The following is an 18423-nucleotide window of genomic DNA, read 5'->3' as shown; positions in this document are numbered from 1 at the left end:
TAGATTAGAATGTTCTCTTTCACTTAAAAAAGACAATTGTTATGAAAGTGAAAATTGTATGATTCAGTCTCATCTTAATTTTTCTCACCATTCCAAATTATTTAGAATTTTCTAGAGTTAGACTAATTTTTATAAGAAAATATAGCTAGCAGAAAAAATAACTAAGCCTTTTCTATTTCTCTCAGGAAAATTTCTTTGCAGCTTTTCAAGTAACATGACAAATATTGATTATTTTATTTCTACTGTATACATCATAACTTTTTTCCCTCCCAGAAGTACATTTATTTTTACATGGTAAATTATCCTTTCTATCAAAATAAGATTTTTGCTTCAGTTAAATGTTATTACTCCCTTTTGAATAGTTAGATACATTGTATTTGTTTTACTGCAAACATGCAAATTGGCCACAGTCCATAAGGTCTAAATTTTGCTTTTGTAAGCAATTTTCATTTCATTGCAGAATTTAGAGGATGATTTCTTGTCACGTTCTGCTTATGTTACAAGGAGAAGTAGGTTGCTGGATAGTTTTCCCCATTCTCTGAAACAGAGAAATCTATCAGCTCACATATTTTTGCAATGTAGTAGAAGCATCTTGTTGTACATAAAGCTTTTTACTCAGTTTGCTATCAACAAATTGTCATATATATGACATATATTTGTGTGCATAATATATACATGTATATGAATATACATATACATAAATATAAACACAATATGTAAAATATTTGGTTTGAACCTTTGCTTAAATCTTTTATTTATGATTCTGGTCTCATCTTGAATGTTTGTACAAGTCATATTTCCATCAATAGATGTTTTATATTACTAACTAGCTTTTACATGTGTACATACTTAAAAACATCATAGCAATTCTGTCTGATAACATGCACACGCCTTGTGAAGTATTAAATACTTGTGTCTATTTTAACTTGAATTATCACTTCATTCTATAGTTTCTTGAGAAGACAAAATGAAAACACTGGCATTTATAAAGTCTTGATAAACAAGTATTTATGTGTGAGGAATCTTTCAAGATACTTAAAATAAGCATGGCTTAACATGTGTTTCTGGATGATATTGTCTTCTACCAAAAGCAGTTTCCAAATATGGTATGGCTGTGTGCTAATACAGGCATTTAAAATAACATCAAACCTTATTTTTGATGTCATGTCACAACGTATATAATTGATATTCTATACATTTTATAATTTATTACGAAGTTTGTTATCACAGACATTACATACACATGGAATAAACAGAAATAAATCTACTTTGAAATGTATCACATAGAACACATACACACACACAAACACACACACACACACAACACACACACACAGCCATGCATCAGTTAATGACAGGGATACTTTCTGAGAAATATTCTGTTAGGTGATTTGTCATTGTGTGAACATCATAGAGTGTATTTATACAAACCTATATGGTATAGGCCATCATGCACCTAGGATATATGGTAGAACCTATTGTTCCTAGGTTACAAACCTGTAGAGCATGTTACTGTACTGAATGCTGTAGTCAATTGTAACACAATGATAAGTATTTATATATCTAAACATATTGCACCATATGTTTAGAAAAGGTATAGTAAAAATATGGTATTATAATTCTATAGGACCACCAGTGTATAAGCAGCACATTGTTGACCAAAACATCATTATATGGTACATAACTGTATATATGATAGAACTAAACAATTATTTATAATGTTATGACTTGAAATTTTAATTAGTTACCTGCAATAATTCTAAACCACATTCCCTGATGTATTCAGGAAAGATTTCTATGTTAATTCTACACAAGTCATCAATAACATTTCTTTTCTGCTTCATTGGTCTTTAAAATATTTACTGCCAAAATTAATTATTTGATGCATGCTCATCTCATTAAAAGATGTACTGGCTCATTTGCTTTGTTTCTTTCTGACTGTAATATATTGTTTGTGAATGAGTTCATGTTCTAAGTTTACAAGTTTAACCACTTCTTCTTAATACAATACTGGGTCTAAAAAATTTTTTTAATATATATATATATATCTTTCTTGGTGTTTCAATTTTTTATCTCTAATTTTTGCAGGGAGGAATTGATTGTTGTGGTTCTTTGGTTATGTCTATACACAGTAAAATCTTAACCAACCTAACCATGTAGCTAAGTTAATAATATCAGAAATTCAGAACTTAAAAACTGCAAATTGGTTGTTTAGTTGAATTTACCATTAGATAGAACTGACTTGTCATAGCATGCTAAAGCTGGCAGGAACAATGGCCCAACACCTTTGCCATACACAAATTCTCTACCATCCTTTAAAGAAGGTCATTTAGCCACTGCAGAAACACTTTCATTGGTGATGTGTGAGGTGGTTCATTCCAATAAAAAGTGTTCTAACATTAGAAACTTCTTCCTTGTATTGAACAGAATCTGCTTTCCAACTCTTAATTCCAATCTTTTTAGCAACCCAGATTAAGTATGTTCACTATTACACTACTTCATATACAGTATGTGAATACAGCTAGTAAATTGTCTTTGCTCTAAGCAAAACTTCTTCTGAAGACATGCTCCAGACTCTAATGCTTCTGGATATACAAATTTGGATACACTCCAATTCGTCATGGTTTCTCTTGATAAAATGCCATGTTCATGCATGTGCACAGTACCCCCAGGCAGAGCTCGGCAGAATAAAATCTAACCTCTGTAATGGTCCTAATTTTCATTAGGCTGCCTCTGTTGTTTATAGTAGTTATGTCCTATTGAAGATTCATACAGAGTTGTTGCTCCGTTAAAAACACTAATTTTCAAAGGAATTGTTCTTAATGAGGTTTTCCCATACTTACAAAATTGATTTTAACCTATTTCAACATTGTGTTAGTTTTGTCCACCATCCCAACATGCTGAAGCTACGATGGTTTTAGAAGTTATTTCTGTCCATCGATTCTGTCAGTGAATCACTGTCTTCAGGGAAATGGTACTTACAAAAAACTATTCGGATATTACATATGGTTTATTTTTAGTGTATTTACACTAAGTCCTAATAATTCAGATTTTATGTTTTTTTCCCTTCTTGTTTGTATAAAAAATATTCTATTCTCTAGTGCTGTGGTAAATTATTAGCCCATTCCACTTTGAAGATGTACTGGAGAGAGAATGAGGGAAGAAATGGAAACTTAAGAGTTAAATACATATTTATACAGTTATTAACACAGCAGTATTGCCTCTGACCACTAGTCATCCCTGGCTTATTTATTTCCTTTATGCTCTGAATATGTTGAAAAATGCTTTAATTTTATTTTTGTCTCCTTAACTATATTCTCACAGCTTTCATGTCACACTACTATTACGGTATCTTTATATAGATACTCTCCATTTAATTAGTTTTATTATGATGATGGCTTTTAACTTGTTCATCTACATTGGATTAAATAGTTTTCTTGACCTCAAATTCTAACGTATCACATGTTTTGGTACTTCTAATGAGTACCTACCTTATAACTGACTGGAAGGTCTTGACAGTCTTGAGAACATCCACTGACTTTCTTACTCAAACATTCATTTATATGGCAGTTTCTCTCATCTGAACCATCGCCACAGTCATCCTTATTGTTGCAAAGACCTCCACTGGGAATGCACCTGCCATTTTTGCACATAAAAAATGAACTGTTGCATGACTGTTCTGGAAAAAAACAAACAAACAAATGGAACATAAAGGGCATGCCATTGTTTTATACTGCAATTGTTGAAAACATTCACAAATATGATAAACATGTGTGTCAAAAATCATAATAAAGTATATATAAAATGCTTTACATATTCAGTATAATATTTTATACATAAAGTTCAGAAAACCAAGGGCAAACTGCACTTTCATGTTCAACACTTATTGCAAATATAGCTTGACCATGAAAATTAATTATCAAAATAAATCTCCATAGTAAAATTAATGAAGTATTTTGCCTCCTCTATTTTGTGAAGAATGTGTTCAAAAGCATAATGATGGTTTGAAAATTCCCTCAAGCCATAGGTCTCTGAGAAATTATATGTCATTAAAAATTAAGAATCTAGAATAGGTAGATATTCCTAGATTCTTTTCTTCCTAGAAATATAGCATTGACATTTTGAAGTCAGGGTATAAAACAGACATCAGTGGTGAATAATAGGTGTTCCAAATACAGCTATGGAAAATAGCCGGGTGACTTGAACAATACTCATCATACATGCTAAAAGAAAGCCTATTATCATGTAAAGTCCATGAGAAAAAAAAGTTATTGAATATATTCTATAATATATGATTTAGTATTTGGAATAGAGAAGTGATAAACAGACCAAGTTTTTAATATATGTATACTCAAATGATATGCAATTTGTTTCATTTTGCCTCATTATGAATAATACAGGCCACTTCTCAGTAAATTTTAACTTTTTTGCATTTGAATTTTCAAATAGGCCAATACAGTGAAATTATTCTCATATAAACTAATATATTAAGATATAATGAATTTTTGGCAGTGGAGAAGACAGGATGGTGAATTCAGCAGTACCACTGCCTCAAATCTTTATATTTCTGACACAGACTTAACTTTCTAAAACTAGTTTACCACATAGTCAATTATTAGTACCCTGCATGGTGTCATGAGATACTTCACATGCTTAATAATTTGCATTTTCTTTCATCGAATATACTATACTAGACAGAAAATCACAATTTTTCCATTGAAAACACTTTAGAATAAACCTGGTATTGTATCTATTTCTGTACCTGCACTTTTACACTTTGGATTTAAAGGTGCTTCATCAGAATGGTCAGGACAGTCAAAGTCTCCATCACACTGCCATTGAGTATTTAGAAGACACCGCCCATCAGCACAACTAAATTCTTCTGTACCACACTGTCGGTATCCTAGAGACAGAGAAAAAAATCTGACTAATTCATATAACCAATACCAATACGAATTGAAATGTCATCTCCTCAATGCACACTACATCTGATTAATGTGGATTACCTTTGTCTCCTATGAGAAATGTTTCTCATTTCTTTCTGTAACAGTGGTTATAGTTGCAAGAGATGTTTGTGGTTTGGAAGTAGAACTATGGTTCAAAAACTCAAGTTGGAAACAGACATTCTTACTATTTCAAGGTGAAGAAACAAGAAAGTGACCCTTGACTATACCATTTCTCTTCACCTATCATCTAGATCTTAATGATATATCTTAGAATGGAAAATGAAAACGAAGCTATTAGAATTAGCTTGGTTAGGCATAATACGAGAACATATGAGCTATAATTCTGAGCTATAATGATAATTCTCAGAAGCTCTGGTATCGTGTTTATGTTTAGAAAGCAGCACTCAATGTGTAAAAACATTGTTAAAATGAGAAAAATTTAAAAGTCAATTTTAGAACAATAAGAACAAAACTATTATAATTATCCTATATATTGATTCTTAGAGTCATTAAAAACTTTATTCAAATTATAGAAAAAATCATTTGTGAAAAGTTCATATCTATGTCTACTTGTAAGTACAACTTATTTGATTTTCAATATTGTTTTATAATGAATTTTTTCTAAGTTTGTCAACAATAAAACCAGTTATTCCTAGTAGAACTTTTGATAAATCTGGGTAAATGCTCTGTTTTAAGTGGGAGGGGTAAGATTTTATGGCTTAAGAAATAAACACAATTCCAACAGAAAATATACTTAATAATGAATATCTAATTTAAATTGTTTTCATATTGGAATGGTTAAACTAGATAGTTCCAAAATAGCCTCAGCTTCCCTAGCATTTCTTCCCTCTCTCTCCTCCTTCACCAGCTCCTTCTTCTCATTTAATAAATACACTGAAGTCTTGTCCAGTCTAATAACAATAAAAATCTATCTATATACCTCTTACCAGCCCATTTCTCGTCTCTTTATTGCCCAATCTTGCTTCCACTTACTTGCCTGCAGTTCATCTCTAATCAATCAACATTTCATTTCTGTGACATCTATCTTCTGAAATTCCTCTTAGAGATAAGAAACACCAAGTGCCAAGCATCAAATTCTGGATCTCGGCCTCCTATTTACTTCACCTTTTTGCAGCATTTTATGTTTCTGACCACACTATCTTAGAAAGAGTTTCCTGACTTAATAATATTCACAGTCTACCTTCCTGGGCTTCTTTACAACTTTGATCTTGCTGTTCCCTTATTTTCCTTCTGTATGAAGTCCTCTCCTGTTCCACTCTAAAATGTTGCCAGTGAAGCCCTAACTTCAATATTCGGTCTTTATTTTCATGCCACCTTTAGGCTGGCGGATAGAAAGTTAATATTACTTGTCCTTGTTGTACTTCTGATCTCAAATTAAATTATCACACACTCACTATATAGCTTTATGTGATTGATTAACACCTCATATTCAAAATGTCCACAATAAAGTCTTTATTACATCTCACACTTACCGACAAAATTAACCCTTAACCTCTTGTATCCCAACACTCATTAATAGCAGCAATCACAAAGTCATCCAAGCTAGAAATTCCCTTTTATCCTCCATGTCCTACTGTAAATGAAGTCTGACACATTCTGTACCTTCCACTCCACCATTCTCAACCTGGTTCAAAACCCACGTCATTTATCATCAGAACTATCACAATAACCCCCTAACTAGTTTATTTCCCTCTATGACTCCTTTGTTCCATGGCAGTATTTCTCCCACTCTGGTGAAAAAATATGGCTCTAGAACAAAAATGTGACTGTAACATTTCATTTTCTTGTGTCAAAATGTGTAATGGCCTCTGAGAGACAAAATAATTAAATACAAATTCTCTGACACTGTATTTCAGCCTTTCTCAAATCTAACTTCAACTTTTTAAACTTCCACTTACCTAACAGAGGACTAATTGCTGTTCCTCACCCATCTCAATTTACAGTCTTTGTAAACACATATAGAATTTACTGTTCCTGAAACTGCTCTAAGAACTTTAAAAATATAAATTCAGCCTGTAATCCCAGCACTTTGGGAGGCCGAGGTGGGCGGATCACAAGGTCGGGAGATAGAGACCACAGTGAAACCCCATCTCTACTAAAAATACAAAATTAGCGGGGGCCCAGGGCGGCGCCTGTAGTCCCAGCTACTCAGGAGGCGAGCAGGAGAATGCGTGAAACCGGGAGGCGTGAGCTTGCAGTGAGCCGAGATCCGCCACTGCACTCCAGCGCTGGGCGACAGAGCGAGACTCCATCTCAAATATATATATATATATATATATATATATATATATATAATATATATATTCATTTAATTCTCTGAACAGTCCATAACATTTAAGCCTTGTTATTAAGCACATTTTATGGATGGAAAACTGAGGCCCAGGGAAGTGAAGTGACCTTTTTAAGGTCACATAGCTGTTAAGTGGAAGATCCAGGACTTGAACCCAGGCTCTCCAGCTCTGGGGTTCATGCTATTAACCACCACACCATGCTCTCTAGCATTACATAGGATTTCCTCTTACTAACATTGCCAGCTTCTATTCTTTAGTGCCTCCCTCAAGAACGATTCTTCTCAGCTCTGATCTCATTGTGATTCTCGTTTCTATTTGACATAATATGTTATGGTACTACATTGCATTTCTGTTTTTTCCATTTGTCTGTGACTTTTCCAAGTGGGGCCTCTCTGTCTCATTCACCTCTGGATCAACCAAATATAATGTCTAGCAGAGGGGAGGTATTCAATTGGATATAACTCTGCTTCAGATTTATATCTTGTGTTATGATGTAGCCTTAAAAATATCACATCAAATGTACGACTTCATGCTGAAATAATCATAAAAACTGATACCCACTAATTTCAGTGAGGTTCATATCAAAGGCCAAGGCTATAGACACTGCACAGGGAGGAAAAAGGAAGGCACTAAATCTGTTGCCTTCTATGAGCATATATAAAGTTCACAGCTTTTCATTACATACATTTATTCATGTCTATGCATTCAAATATTTTACAAAAACATTATGTTCACATTAGAGTTCAACTTCAACCGAGCATTTTTAATATATTGACATTATCATTAAAGTTATATGTTGTATAGATATTATATATAACATGTAGAAAAATATATGTAAAGGCAATATACATTTCAAGATAATAACATTAAATTTTATCCAATCATTGAATACATCAAAAGATAAAGGGTAGAAAATATTAAGTGTCTGGCTTTTCTGATAATTCTGAATTATATTCTTTTTTAATCCAAATATTTAATTTGGCTATACAACTGAACAAGCCAGCGATATACTGTCTTCAGATTTCAAGTATTTCAAAATATATTAAACTAAAGATTTTTTTTTTTAATGTATTTATTTTGAGAGGGAGTCTCACTCTGTCACCCAGGCTGGAGTGCAGTGGCATAATCTCGGCTCACTGTGACCACCACTTCCTGGGTACAAGCAATTCTCCTGCCTCAGCCTCTGGAGTAGCTGGGATTACAGGCTAGCGCCACCATGCCCAAGTAATTTTTGTATTTTTAGTAGAGATGGTGTTTCACCATGCTGGCCAGGCTGGTCTCAAACTCCTGACCTCAGGTGATCCACCTGCCTCAGCCTCCCAAAGTGCTAGGACTACAGGCATGAGCCACCACACCTGGCCCAAAGACATTTTTATAAACATTTTCCAATATACTGATGCAAATATACTGCAAACAGGTATGATTTCCAAATAAATGTATTATACTAGAGCTTAAATAAGTTATAGGTGCTGTGATTTTGTATTACTGAATTCACTGGCTCTTGATGACACTAAGAAATGTGTTTGTTTGTTGCTTTAGTTATTTATTTACATACTACTTTTGAAAGACTCTTAGCCTAGGAATCTCCTTCACGAAGTTTTAGACGTACTTACCACACTGTGGTAACTCATCAGAGCCATCTCCACAGTCGTCATCATGGTCACAAACAAATTGCTTGGGAATGCATACTTTATTATGGCACATGAAAGCATTTTCATCACATGTATTATTGGGAGCTAAGAAAGATATCACAAAAAATAAAGTTAGATTAGTACATATTTTATCTTCTCCCATATTAGGCGCTTGGGGAATATGTAAAATCATATCCAATAACTCATAGTTACTGAGAAAAAGAAAACTTTGCATAATATTCAATACATCAGATGAGCTAATAATTGCATATGTATTTATATTAGAATGTCTGAATATAAATGCACATAATTCAAGGATTTAGTATTCATGAATTCAACTATTCCAGAGTGACCCTGAATTCAAGCCATGTAGCGATTTTAAATTTGGTGAAGGATGAATTCAAATGTTCATATGTTAGAAAAAATATCTCAGCTAATAATATTCTGGCTTTTTTTTTTTGAACTTATGCCGACAGTAATGCTGGTAAAGTAATAACAATGTTGCTACCTTGTGAAAAATAGACCTGCAAAGAACAATATTAATGTTCATAAAGGAAGTGTAAAGAAAACTAAGAAGGTTTAGAATGTTATTGTCTTTAAAAAAATAAAATAAAACTTTTTGATAACTTCCAGAGTAGGGTGTTGAATTAGGTAAAGGTAAATTCTTTGATGTCATCAGCCCCACCATAAGTACCACACAAATGAAATGGAATATTGACCCTTTAGGAATATTGATCCATGAAAGCAATGTTCCAACAAGTGGGAAAAATGGTTGATCCAAGTGATCAATAAAATTTCAGCAAAAATTCAAAAGCACATAACTAGTGCAGAGAAAGAAAAAATTAATACCATATGCATAGAATCATAAGAGGTTTGCAAGGCTCGTTCAAATATTTTCAGTAATCTTTGCTTATATTTAAAAGGTAAATGCTATGCAGGACTCAAGGTTTGGGGTATTGCAAATAGCAATAATCTGCTATATGCTGTTGTAGAATGCTAGAAAGAGAAAGGTTTTACAGAAAGTGGCTGTGGCACTTATATTTGTATTCTTAAGGAAGCAATTTACCTTCTTGGGCATTTGTTTCTTTATCTGTTTAATAGGGACAAAAATGTATCTGATAAATTTCTTATAAGGAATAGATAATGTATGTGAAGCAGATTTGGCTCATTTTAAGTATTTAATAAATGTCTAGGTGCTCTTTAAACTCCTATTTATATAATAATTATTTTTGGCAGATTCCTCAAAACAGTTCACTACAATATTGTGAGAATTCAATAATGCGAATAACAGCAACAATTCCAATAATTGATATGTAACGCGGGTACTTGAAAAATTTAGGTGTCTTCCATTTCTCCATTCCATGTCTTAATAAGCACTTTTCTCCCCATGAAACACCTTTCTCCTTCTTTGCTCCTCAAGTCTCAGATAATATCATCACTTTTTCTTGAAATCATTCCATGAGGCATTTTACATATTAGTAGGATATTTTACATAATATTTCTTTGTGATTGGAATAGTATCTTTTATATACATCACTTTAACACTTAAGATACAGGTATTGTCAATATTCTTTCCCATTGCCTGTAGCCCCCTCTCCCCAGACCATCCCAGTCTCCATGAACCAAAAAATCTCTCCCTTTATCTCAGAAATTATTGACATAGTGTAGGTAAAACGTAAGGGTTTTTAAAATGTAATCAGGCATAATTTACTTTTAACAAAGAGTTTTTTAAAGCTGTGTAGAAGCCACAGAGAAGTAGCGTGAACAACTGCCTGTTGTAATCAGAGTAAAACTCTGATTTTACTAACTCCTCTTAACTTTGAACTGTATGCCAGCTTGGGTAACTCAGGTGAATTACACCAATTCCAATACATGAATTTAATCTTTAAAACACTGAGCAACAGTGACTTATTTGGCATTAACACTTTCAGATCACTTGAGTACAATTTGCTGCATTTTAACATAATTTACTTAATAGTACCCATGTGGTCCAAAAGTGTTAATATGCCTCCCAGAGTGTTAACTTGCTACAATAGCAACAGCATACTGGGACCATCTGGATCCCTGAATTGATGCATAATCCTTTATTATGTAGCCCTCAGTGGCCCCATTGACCTTTACAGACACACGTATCAGTTTCAAGATCAAAGTGAATTATTCTACAACAATAGTATGAGTTCTGTGCAAATAGGTCTGCCTCGAAGTTTTCTTTTTTCTTTTCTGCTTTATTCCTCATGTACATGTGCACACCCATGCACACACGCACGCGCGCACACACACACTCTCTCTCTCTCTCTCTTACATTATGGCTCCAAATACAAAAGATGTGAAGGCAAGCCATTGGAGAGATGACTGGCAGAATTCATTTTAACAAGTGGAGTTCGCAGCATTATTTCTGACAAATTGCTCAGCCCAACAAATCCCCTATGTGACCTTGGGATCTGCATTCAAATATTCAGTCCCTTCATCCTCCTGATCATGCAAAGGAATTCATCTAAAAGTTTACTGTTGAGTAATACTCTGAAAATTTCCTGAGGTGACTTAGAGTCAGAAACTTAGTAAATTGCCTGACCTCCGAAGGTGCTCCTCTGATCCCTCAGCTTCATTCGGCTATATCCATACTATTTTTACACGACCCAAGGGTTAATACCCTATCCATAGGACTGATAGGTGTTTACTGACCTCCTGATCAGTAGCTATTTAGGATCAGAGAAGTCATTCCCAGAGTTTCTATAATAGACAATCTAAAAGCCTTCAGGAGGGATGGTGGTGGATGACGCAAAAGAAAAAGTACCAAACCTACTGTACTCGTACACATAAAGTGCAGTTACATTAGCTGAGAAGTGAAATGATAAGTCTGTGTTTATCAAAATGGTTTTAAAATGGGTAATCCGACTGCGCATGTTTGAAACATTGAACGGTAGTTAAAGAGGTTGCAGAACTACTGTGATAACAACATCCCACCTGATTAAGTCCAGTACTACCTACGGGCCCAGGAATTGGGAAAGCAATGGGAAATGTGCTACGGCAAATACTACAAAAACAAATGCCCAAGGATGCTGTAGCAGTTTTCTTTGACATGCAGCCCTGGCCAGTGTTCATACCGCAGCCTGCTGTGGAAAGCTCATCGCTTCCGTTTGGACAGTCCCTTTCACCATCACAAAGCCAATGTCGGGGCACGCAGGCATGAGAGCCCTGGCAGCTGAACATGTCAGCAGCACAGGTTACGGCACCTGAAACGCAAAAACATAATGCCATTAAGACCACTCTGTGTCCACTGGAAAATGTCTACCATTTACATTTTCTGTAGTAAGGGGGGAAGCAGAAGAATATTGCTTATAAGGAGGCGATAGTAGTTATTGGGAATCATTAAACATCATTCTTCCCCTGTAGTCGTCTATACATTTTTATGTAAGAAGGTATTATTTCCTAGCTATAGTGTTATCTTTCTTAAAGCTACATGGTAGAAAATAATGTATTTTATCCTTGTAAAATGTGGCAAAGCATAGAAATATCATAGAATTGTGAATACACTGAGATAACATTTCTAAAGGATTGAAACTAGAAAAATAATAGTAATTGAAATAATGCCATTTATATTGCTTAATATGTGCTAAGCACTTAACATATTAACTCATTTAATCCACACAATAAGCCCAATCCATAGAACTATTATTAGTATGTTTTTTACAGAAAAGAAAACCAAGGCTCGGAGAAGTTGAAAAGCTTGCAGAAAGTCGGCCGGGCACGGTGGCTCAAGCCTGTAATCCTAGCACTTTGGGAGGCCGAGACGGGCGGATCATGAGGTCGGGAGATCGAGACCATCCTGGCTAACATGGTGAAACCCCGTCCCTACTAAAAAATACAAAAAACTAGCCGGGCGCGGTGGCGGACGCCTGTAGTCCCAGCTACTCGGGAGGCTGAGGCAGGAGAATGGCATAAACCCGGGAGGCGGAGCTTGCAGTGAGCTGAGATCCGGCCACTGCACTCCAGCCTGTGCGACAGAGCGAGACTCTGTCTCAAAAAAAAAAAAAAAAAAAAAAAAAAAAGAAAGTCACAAGTTTCACATGATTCCCCATGCTGCACTGGGAGTCCAGAACCCGCAACCCGCTGAATCCTAAGCACCATCTTTTGACCACTCATGTCCTTACTATTACTCTCCATCCTGTAGTACCAAAAGAAAAAATGTATGCACATTGCATTTTTTGCATGCATAATAATTCGAATCTACCTTTGCTCTATCATTGCAATGTTTCTTTATTTGCATGATAATGTCTTTCAAAAAATGCTTGTTGATTTGGACTCTTAAGTACAAAAGGTTCCTCTTTCCTTCCACTTATGATCATAGGGTAGCCATACGTCAAATGACCCTCTCTCCTGATGTTTTCCTAGTCCCTGTGCAGTTATATACAATGAATGTTTTGAATGTTCTGTTTGTTTGTAAAAGTACCTGAGTGAATCCTAAATCTCTCTTTTTTTAAATTTTACTTTCTTATGACCCAAAGTTACCCAGAATAAATGCTAAAAAAGAAACTTGCTGAATTGCTGAAAATAGAATATTATCTCCAGGAAGGAAATATAAGTGACTAGATGAAAAATATTTGTTTCTAATAATTGAAAGCAGTAGCCAATGTGTTTTAATTGGATTATCATTTATCCTCTTACTTTTCAGCCAGAGTTGTTAGGAGCAGAATATTCTTTTTGAGGTAATGTTTTCAATATGGTAAGCAGTGGGGTATCACCATACAATCCTCGAGGAGTCTTTTGCAACATAAACATACCTGTTCTTGACATATACCTTAGCCTGAAGGAAAGGATGAAGAGTGAATGTTGACAAATCCCCCAGTAATCTAGATTTGCTTATTTAATTGAGGATCTATTTAACAAAATGAAGTTTAACATGTTATATAATACTGGAAGAAGTTAGAAAATAATCTATCAAATAAAGGTACCTTCATTTAAAATGATTTTGTTTGCTAACTAGTATGTCTTTAGTATTTTTTATAATAAAATTCTCTTTCCACAGAAAATATTTTATATTATTCCTCCTTATCTATCCTTTTAAGCTTGCCATGAAAACATAAAGTGTCCTTTTACTATTATATTCTCAATTCAATGCTTTGTATAACATTTTACTTTTAGCTTGAGATTTTGTAACTGCATTTTTTTTCTCTTAAGGAAGTTTTGATAAATGTAAAATTTCTTGTCTACTGCCATATTATCACTTTAATTTGTTCTCAAGGCAGTCTGATAGAAAGAGCCCTTATATGGCAGTGGAGAAATCTAATTCTGCATGACCTTGGTGAAGACTAGTGTCTGAATTACCCTATCTTTAAAATGATGGGTATGACTGGATAATTACCAAGATACTCCAGCTATAAAATGGCATAAGGCTCTTTGTAGCTAATTTTCTGGCTCCCTTGACAGTATTCAACAGATTTTGTGTTAAGAACATGCCAAAACATCATAGTCAATTGAGAAGAAAATGGACCAAAGAAAAAATTCATGACTTTATTTCATAGTTGCCACTGCCATCTGGAGACATATTGCCTTCCTCAGGGAAAAGAATCCCTAGGGAGAAGAAAGACACGTTGATAAATTCCACTAGATCCATCTTGCACACCCACTCGGATAATATTTGATTGATAAGAGTCACTATCCTATTTAATATTTCGGAATCTGAATTCTGCTCATACCTCTGTCATAGTTAATTATCTGAGTGACCTCAGGCAAATTTATTAATTTCTGTGAGTTTCTCTTTTTTCATCTCTCAAAAGATAGAAATAAACTAGACCATGGTTTTCAAAATGGACCCTCAATATTCCAGATCAGAATCACTCTATGCATATCAATAAAGAATGTGTTTACATCCTGCATCAGAATATTTTGAATTGGAAATTGGGAAACTACATTTTTAATACACTTCTGAGAAGGATCTTTTGTACTCCAAAGGTTGAAAACAAGTGAGATAAATTATTTATAAAATTATTTTCCTGTTCTAAAATATGAGGTTCAGTTCATTGACAGATGATTGGTCTAAAGCAGCATTTTCTTTGTGTGTCTCCAGCTTGGTAGTTAGTACATAAAATACAGCTCATAATTAAAGCAAATTAGCTCAGTATTTTGATTGCAGGTAAATATGTCCATTTTCTTATTAGTCTTTAATAAAAAAGCATTATTAGGACACTGACAATACTTTGACAAAGAAATCAGGCAGGAGAAATAAAATCAGAAAAACCTCATAAATATAGTGTGCATTGGTTATGTTAGATGATCATACTAGATATATAGTTATATAGGGATAAATCTTTTTGTATCCAATTAATAGGTAAGGAACCATCAAAATAAGGAATAAAACGAAGCGGTCTATGATTACACAGCTTGCAAATGCAGATGTGGGAGAACTCACCTCTACACGACTTTAGAGATTTTTGCCCTTATAATATTGTGTCCATTCAGAAAGTACAGTGTTATCAATGGGGCCATTTAGTGCAGAGGTTAGCCAAAGTCAAAGGTAAGATAATTTTAGAGATTGAAACCGTGCTCATCCTATTGTAAATAGGTAATTCTTTCATTAAAATCATTTTTAAAAATAATAGCAAAGGAAACAGACTGTCAGACATCTAATTGGCTACTGACTTTTTTTTGTTCATAGCTTTTTGATAGTGATCTTTCTATTTGTCTGTGGCATAACTGTAGATTGTTTCAGTTGTGTAAGCAAAAAGTAGATTTTGAGTGACTTAAACACAAGAAAATAAATCGCCTGCTTTCAAGTATATCTCCAATTTCATATTGTTTACAAAGAACTTCAGTTTAGCTTGAATACTATAAAATACTACCTTTCTCCATGTTTGTGACAGAAATAGCAGTCCAGAAACCCTGAAATTTAAAAGAGGTGTTAAATACACTAAAATCTATACATACACCTTATTCTATGATTTGGGTCCTTCTCTTCATAAAAGAGGATGATCACAGCTGCCACCAAAGGCTGATGTAAGGAGTAAAGAATATATATCTACAGGTACGAATGTATGTACAGAAATAGATTACATAGACAACCAAAAGACATCTACACAAATTAGTGAAATTCTTAGCCGGTTAGAAAAAAAAAATTAAAGATTAGCTTGTTTCCTTCTTTTACCCCTTAGGAAACTCAGTGAATAATTCTATTTAACTATTTGTTAAATACTTGTGAATATTAAAAAGCAATTATACTGACCTTATAGTTGACATATAGTAAATACAGATATTTGATACTAATACCTCTAATCCTATAAAGCTACATTTTAAACTGCATTTTAATATCATATAAAATAGCCATCTTCCTTTACTTCTTATTTAAAACAATTCAGCAATAAGGATGACTATAACACACAACATATGCACATAAACAGCATGTGTGGCTGGTGGCAGTATAAATTAGTATACTAATTTTGGAGGGTAACAGTGGCATATAGGATGCATCATGAAAAAAACTGTTTGATTATTTGACCCTGCAATCTCAGTCTTTGATATTTGCTTCAAGGAAGTCACTGAAAACTATACACAAAATGTACAAATACATTTATTGTGGTAACATTAAGGAAAAATATCAAATACTGAAAACAGATTTATATATAAAATAATAGAATAATGGATTGTCATGAAAATAATAAAAACAGCCACCTAGAAGTGTACACATAAATTGTATGTTAATTTTAATAAATTACCAAATTCTGTGTATGCGCTAAAATGACAGAGCATATATAATGCTTAAAAACTGATTGAGGACAGAAAATAGACAACTCACCACAAATGCTATCACTTTCATCTAATCCATCCCCACAATCATCCTCCCCATCACAAATCCAATGCTTAGAAATACATTTTTGTGCAGAACAAGCAAATTGGTTCCAAGAGCAAGAAGAATCTAGAAAACAAAAAAAGGAAAACAAAATTAGGTTGAGACTGTCTTACAACAGATCCAACAATGAGAAAATTCATTCTTAGACTCTGCTAAAATCAACCATCCTATAATAAAAGAAGCCAAATTCTTCTTCTCTATGATAATTCTATGAAATTTTGGCATCAGCTTGCATATTCCCCCTGTGTTTCCAGTTTATACAACCATTATTTCTTCAACGTGAGTCTTACAAGTCTTGCCTTTGAGGTAGTCCTAATACTGGTCACTCTACTCCAGGTATATTTGTCTGTTTTCTTTCTTTTTTTTTTTTTTTTTTTTTAATGTGTGATGTACATATATAAAATAAATATTTCTGGTGTAGTCTAGTCATACTTTTAAAATTTAAATCTATATTTGAGCCAAGAGAAAAAACTTACATCCTAAGTAAGGTAACAATATGGTGGACTGACCAGCAGGTAGGTTTGTTTTTAAAAGTGGGTGACTAAGGAGGTTATAGCTTGAAGACAGCCTGACAGTTTGGAATCTGGCAACTGTGCTGAAGTTTTTGTGTTGCTTCCTTGGAAACACTTGAGTTTGTTATACCTGACTAATAACACCCAAATCAACTGGCATAGTTGCTGACTTTTTTATTATTAGATTATGTTTTTATAATAACAATATACTCCATTTATTTCCAAAGCCAATTTTGTTATTGCTTTCCTCCATTCCCAGCCTCCCCTTTTACCCAGCATATTTATCACTAGAAAATATTCAAAAGTAAAATCCTTCCAAATTCAGGTGTTCAAAATATAAACTGCTGTAAAAATAGCAATTTTGCTTTTGATTTCACAAACAGTTGCAAAACTTTGCGTTTTCACTTAAAATGCTTAATTAGATGACCAGTAAAACAGAGAACATTAGAAAACTGAAGTTTGGAAAAAGTAAAATTAAAGAAGATAGGATCATGTAACGGCCACTGTTCAGAAATTATGAATCCACATACGGTATTTTGGAAGTTCTCTGCTAGTCTTGTTCAAAATCTGGCTCCAATGTAAAGATATATAGCATCTTAATCAAACAAAATGCACCTTCACATTTCACGATGACATTTACTTTTAGCGGAGTGTGACATTTCACAGAAAATCTGTTTTTAATCTTTTTTCTACTCTATCTATTCACCACAGTGTATGTTGTTTGTGCTAAATGTAAATAGTGATATATACCTTGCTTTCCTATTGGAAATTTCTTTGATTTGCAAATCACAGAATCCATACATTTTAGAAAATAAATTTAAAAATGCTTTCCTAGTTTGACAACATAACATGAAATAAAGTGTACACATACAGAAATTAGGAGGTGGAAGATGAAAGGCAAAAGTTTAAAGAAATAGAAGTTTATGTATATTATTGAAAACTATACATGTAATTAGTAGAAAATTTCAGTATAATAATATTCAGTCAGCTCTCCACATGTGTGTGTTAATATCCATGGATTCAACAAACCACAGATCAGAAGTATTTGAAAAAATAAAATTAAATAATAACAATACAAGAATAAAATATAATACAAATAAAAACAATACAATGAAACAACAATTAACACAGTATTTACATTGCATGAGGCATTATAAGTAATCAAGAGGTTATTTAAAA

General features: G+C 33.6%; 1 protein-coding gene across 1 annotated transcript in view; it reads right to left on the bottom strand.

Moving 5' to 3' along the window:
- LOC108528789 (low-density lipoprotein receptor-related protein 1B-like) overlaps window positions 1–18423 on the bottom strand; it is a gene marked incomplete at its 3' end in the record, with an annotated part of 103688 nt that overhangs the window by 44700 nt on the left and 40565 nt on the right. Inside the window, exons 9-13 of the mRNA XM_017870771.1 lie at window positions 16679–16798; window positions 11994–12122; window positions 8872–8994; window positions 4763–4903; window positions 3492–3679 (exon numbers count right to left, since the gene is read on the bottom strand). Of these exons, the coding sequence (XP_017726260.1) occupies window positions 3492–3679; window positions 4763–4903; window positions 8872–8994; window positions 11994–12122; window positions 16679–16798 (701 nt within the window). The remainder of the gene's footprint in view (window positions 1–3491; window positions 3680–4762; window positions 4904–8871; window positions 8995–11993; window positions 12123–16678; window positions 16799–18423) is intronic.

This window comes from Rhinopithecus bieti, unplaced genomic scaffold (assembly GCF_001698545.2).
Source record: "Rhinopithecus bieti isolate Rb0 unplaced genomic scaffold, ASM169854v2 scaffold_6090, whole genome shotgun sequence".
In the NCBI taxonomy this organism is placed as follows: Eukaryota; Metazoa; Chordata; class Mammalia; order Primates; family Cercopithecidae; genus Rhinopithecus; species Rhinopithecus bieti.
This window is presented reverse-complemented; position numbering and strand designations above follow the sequence as displayed.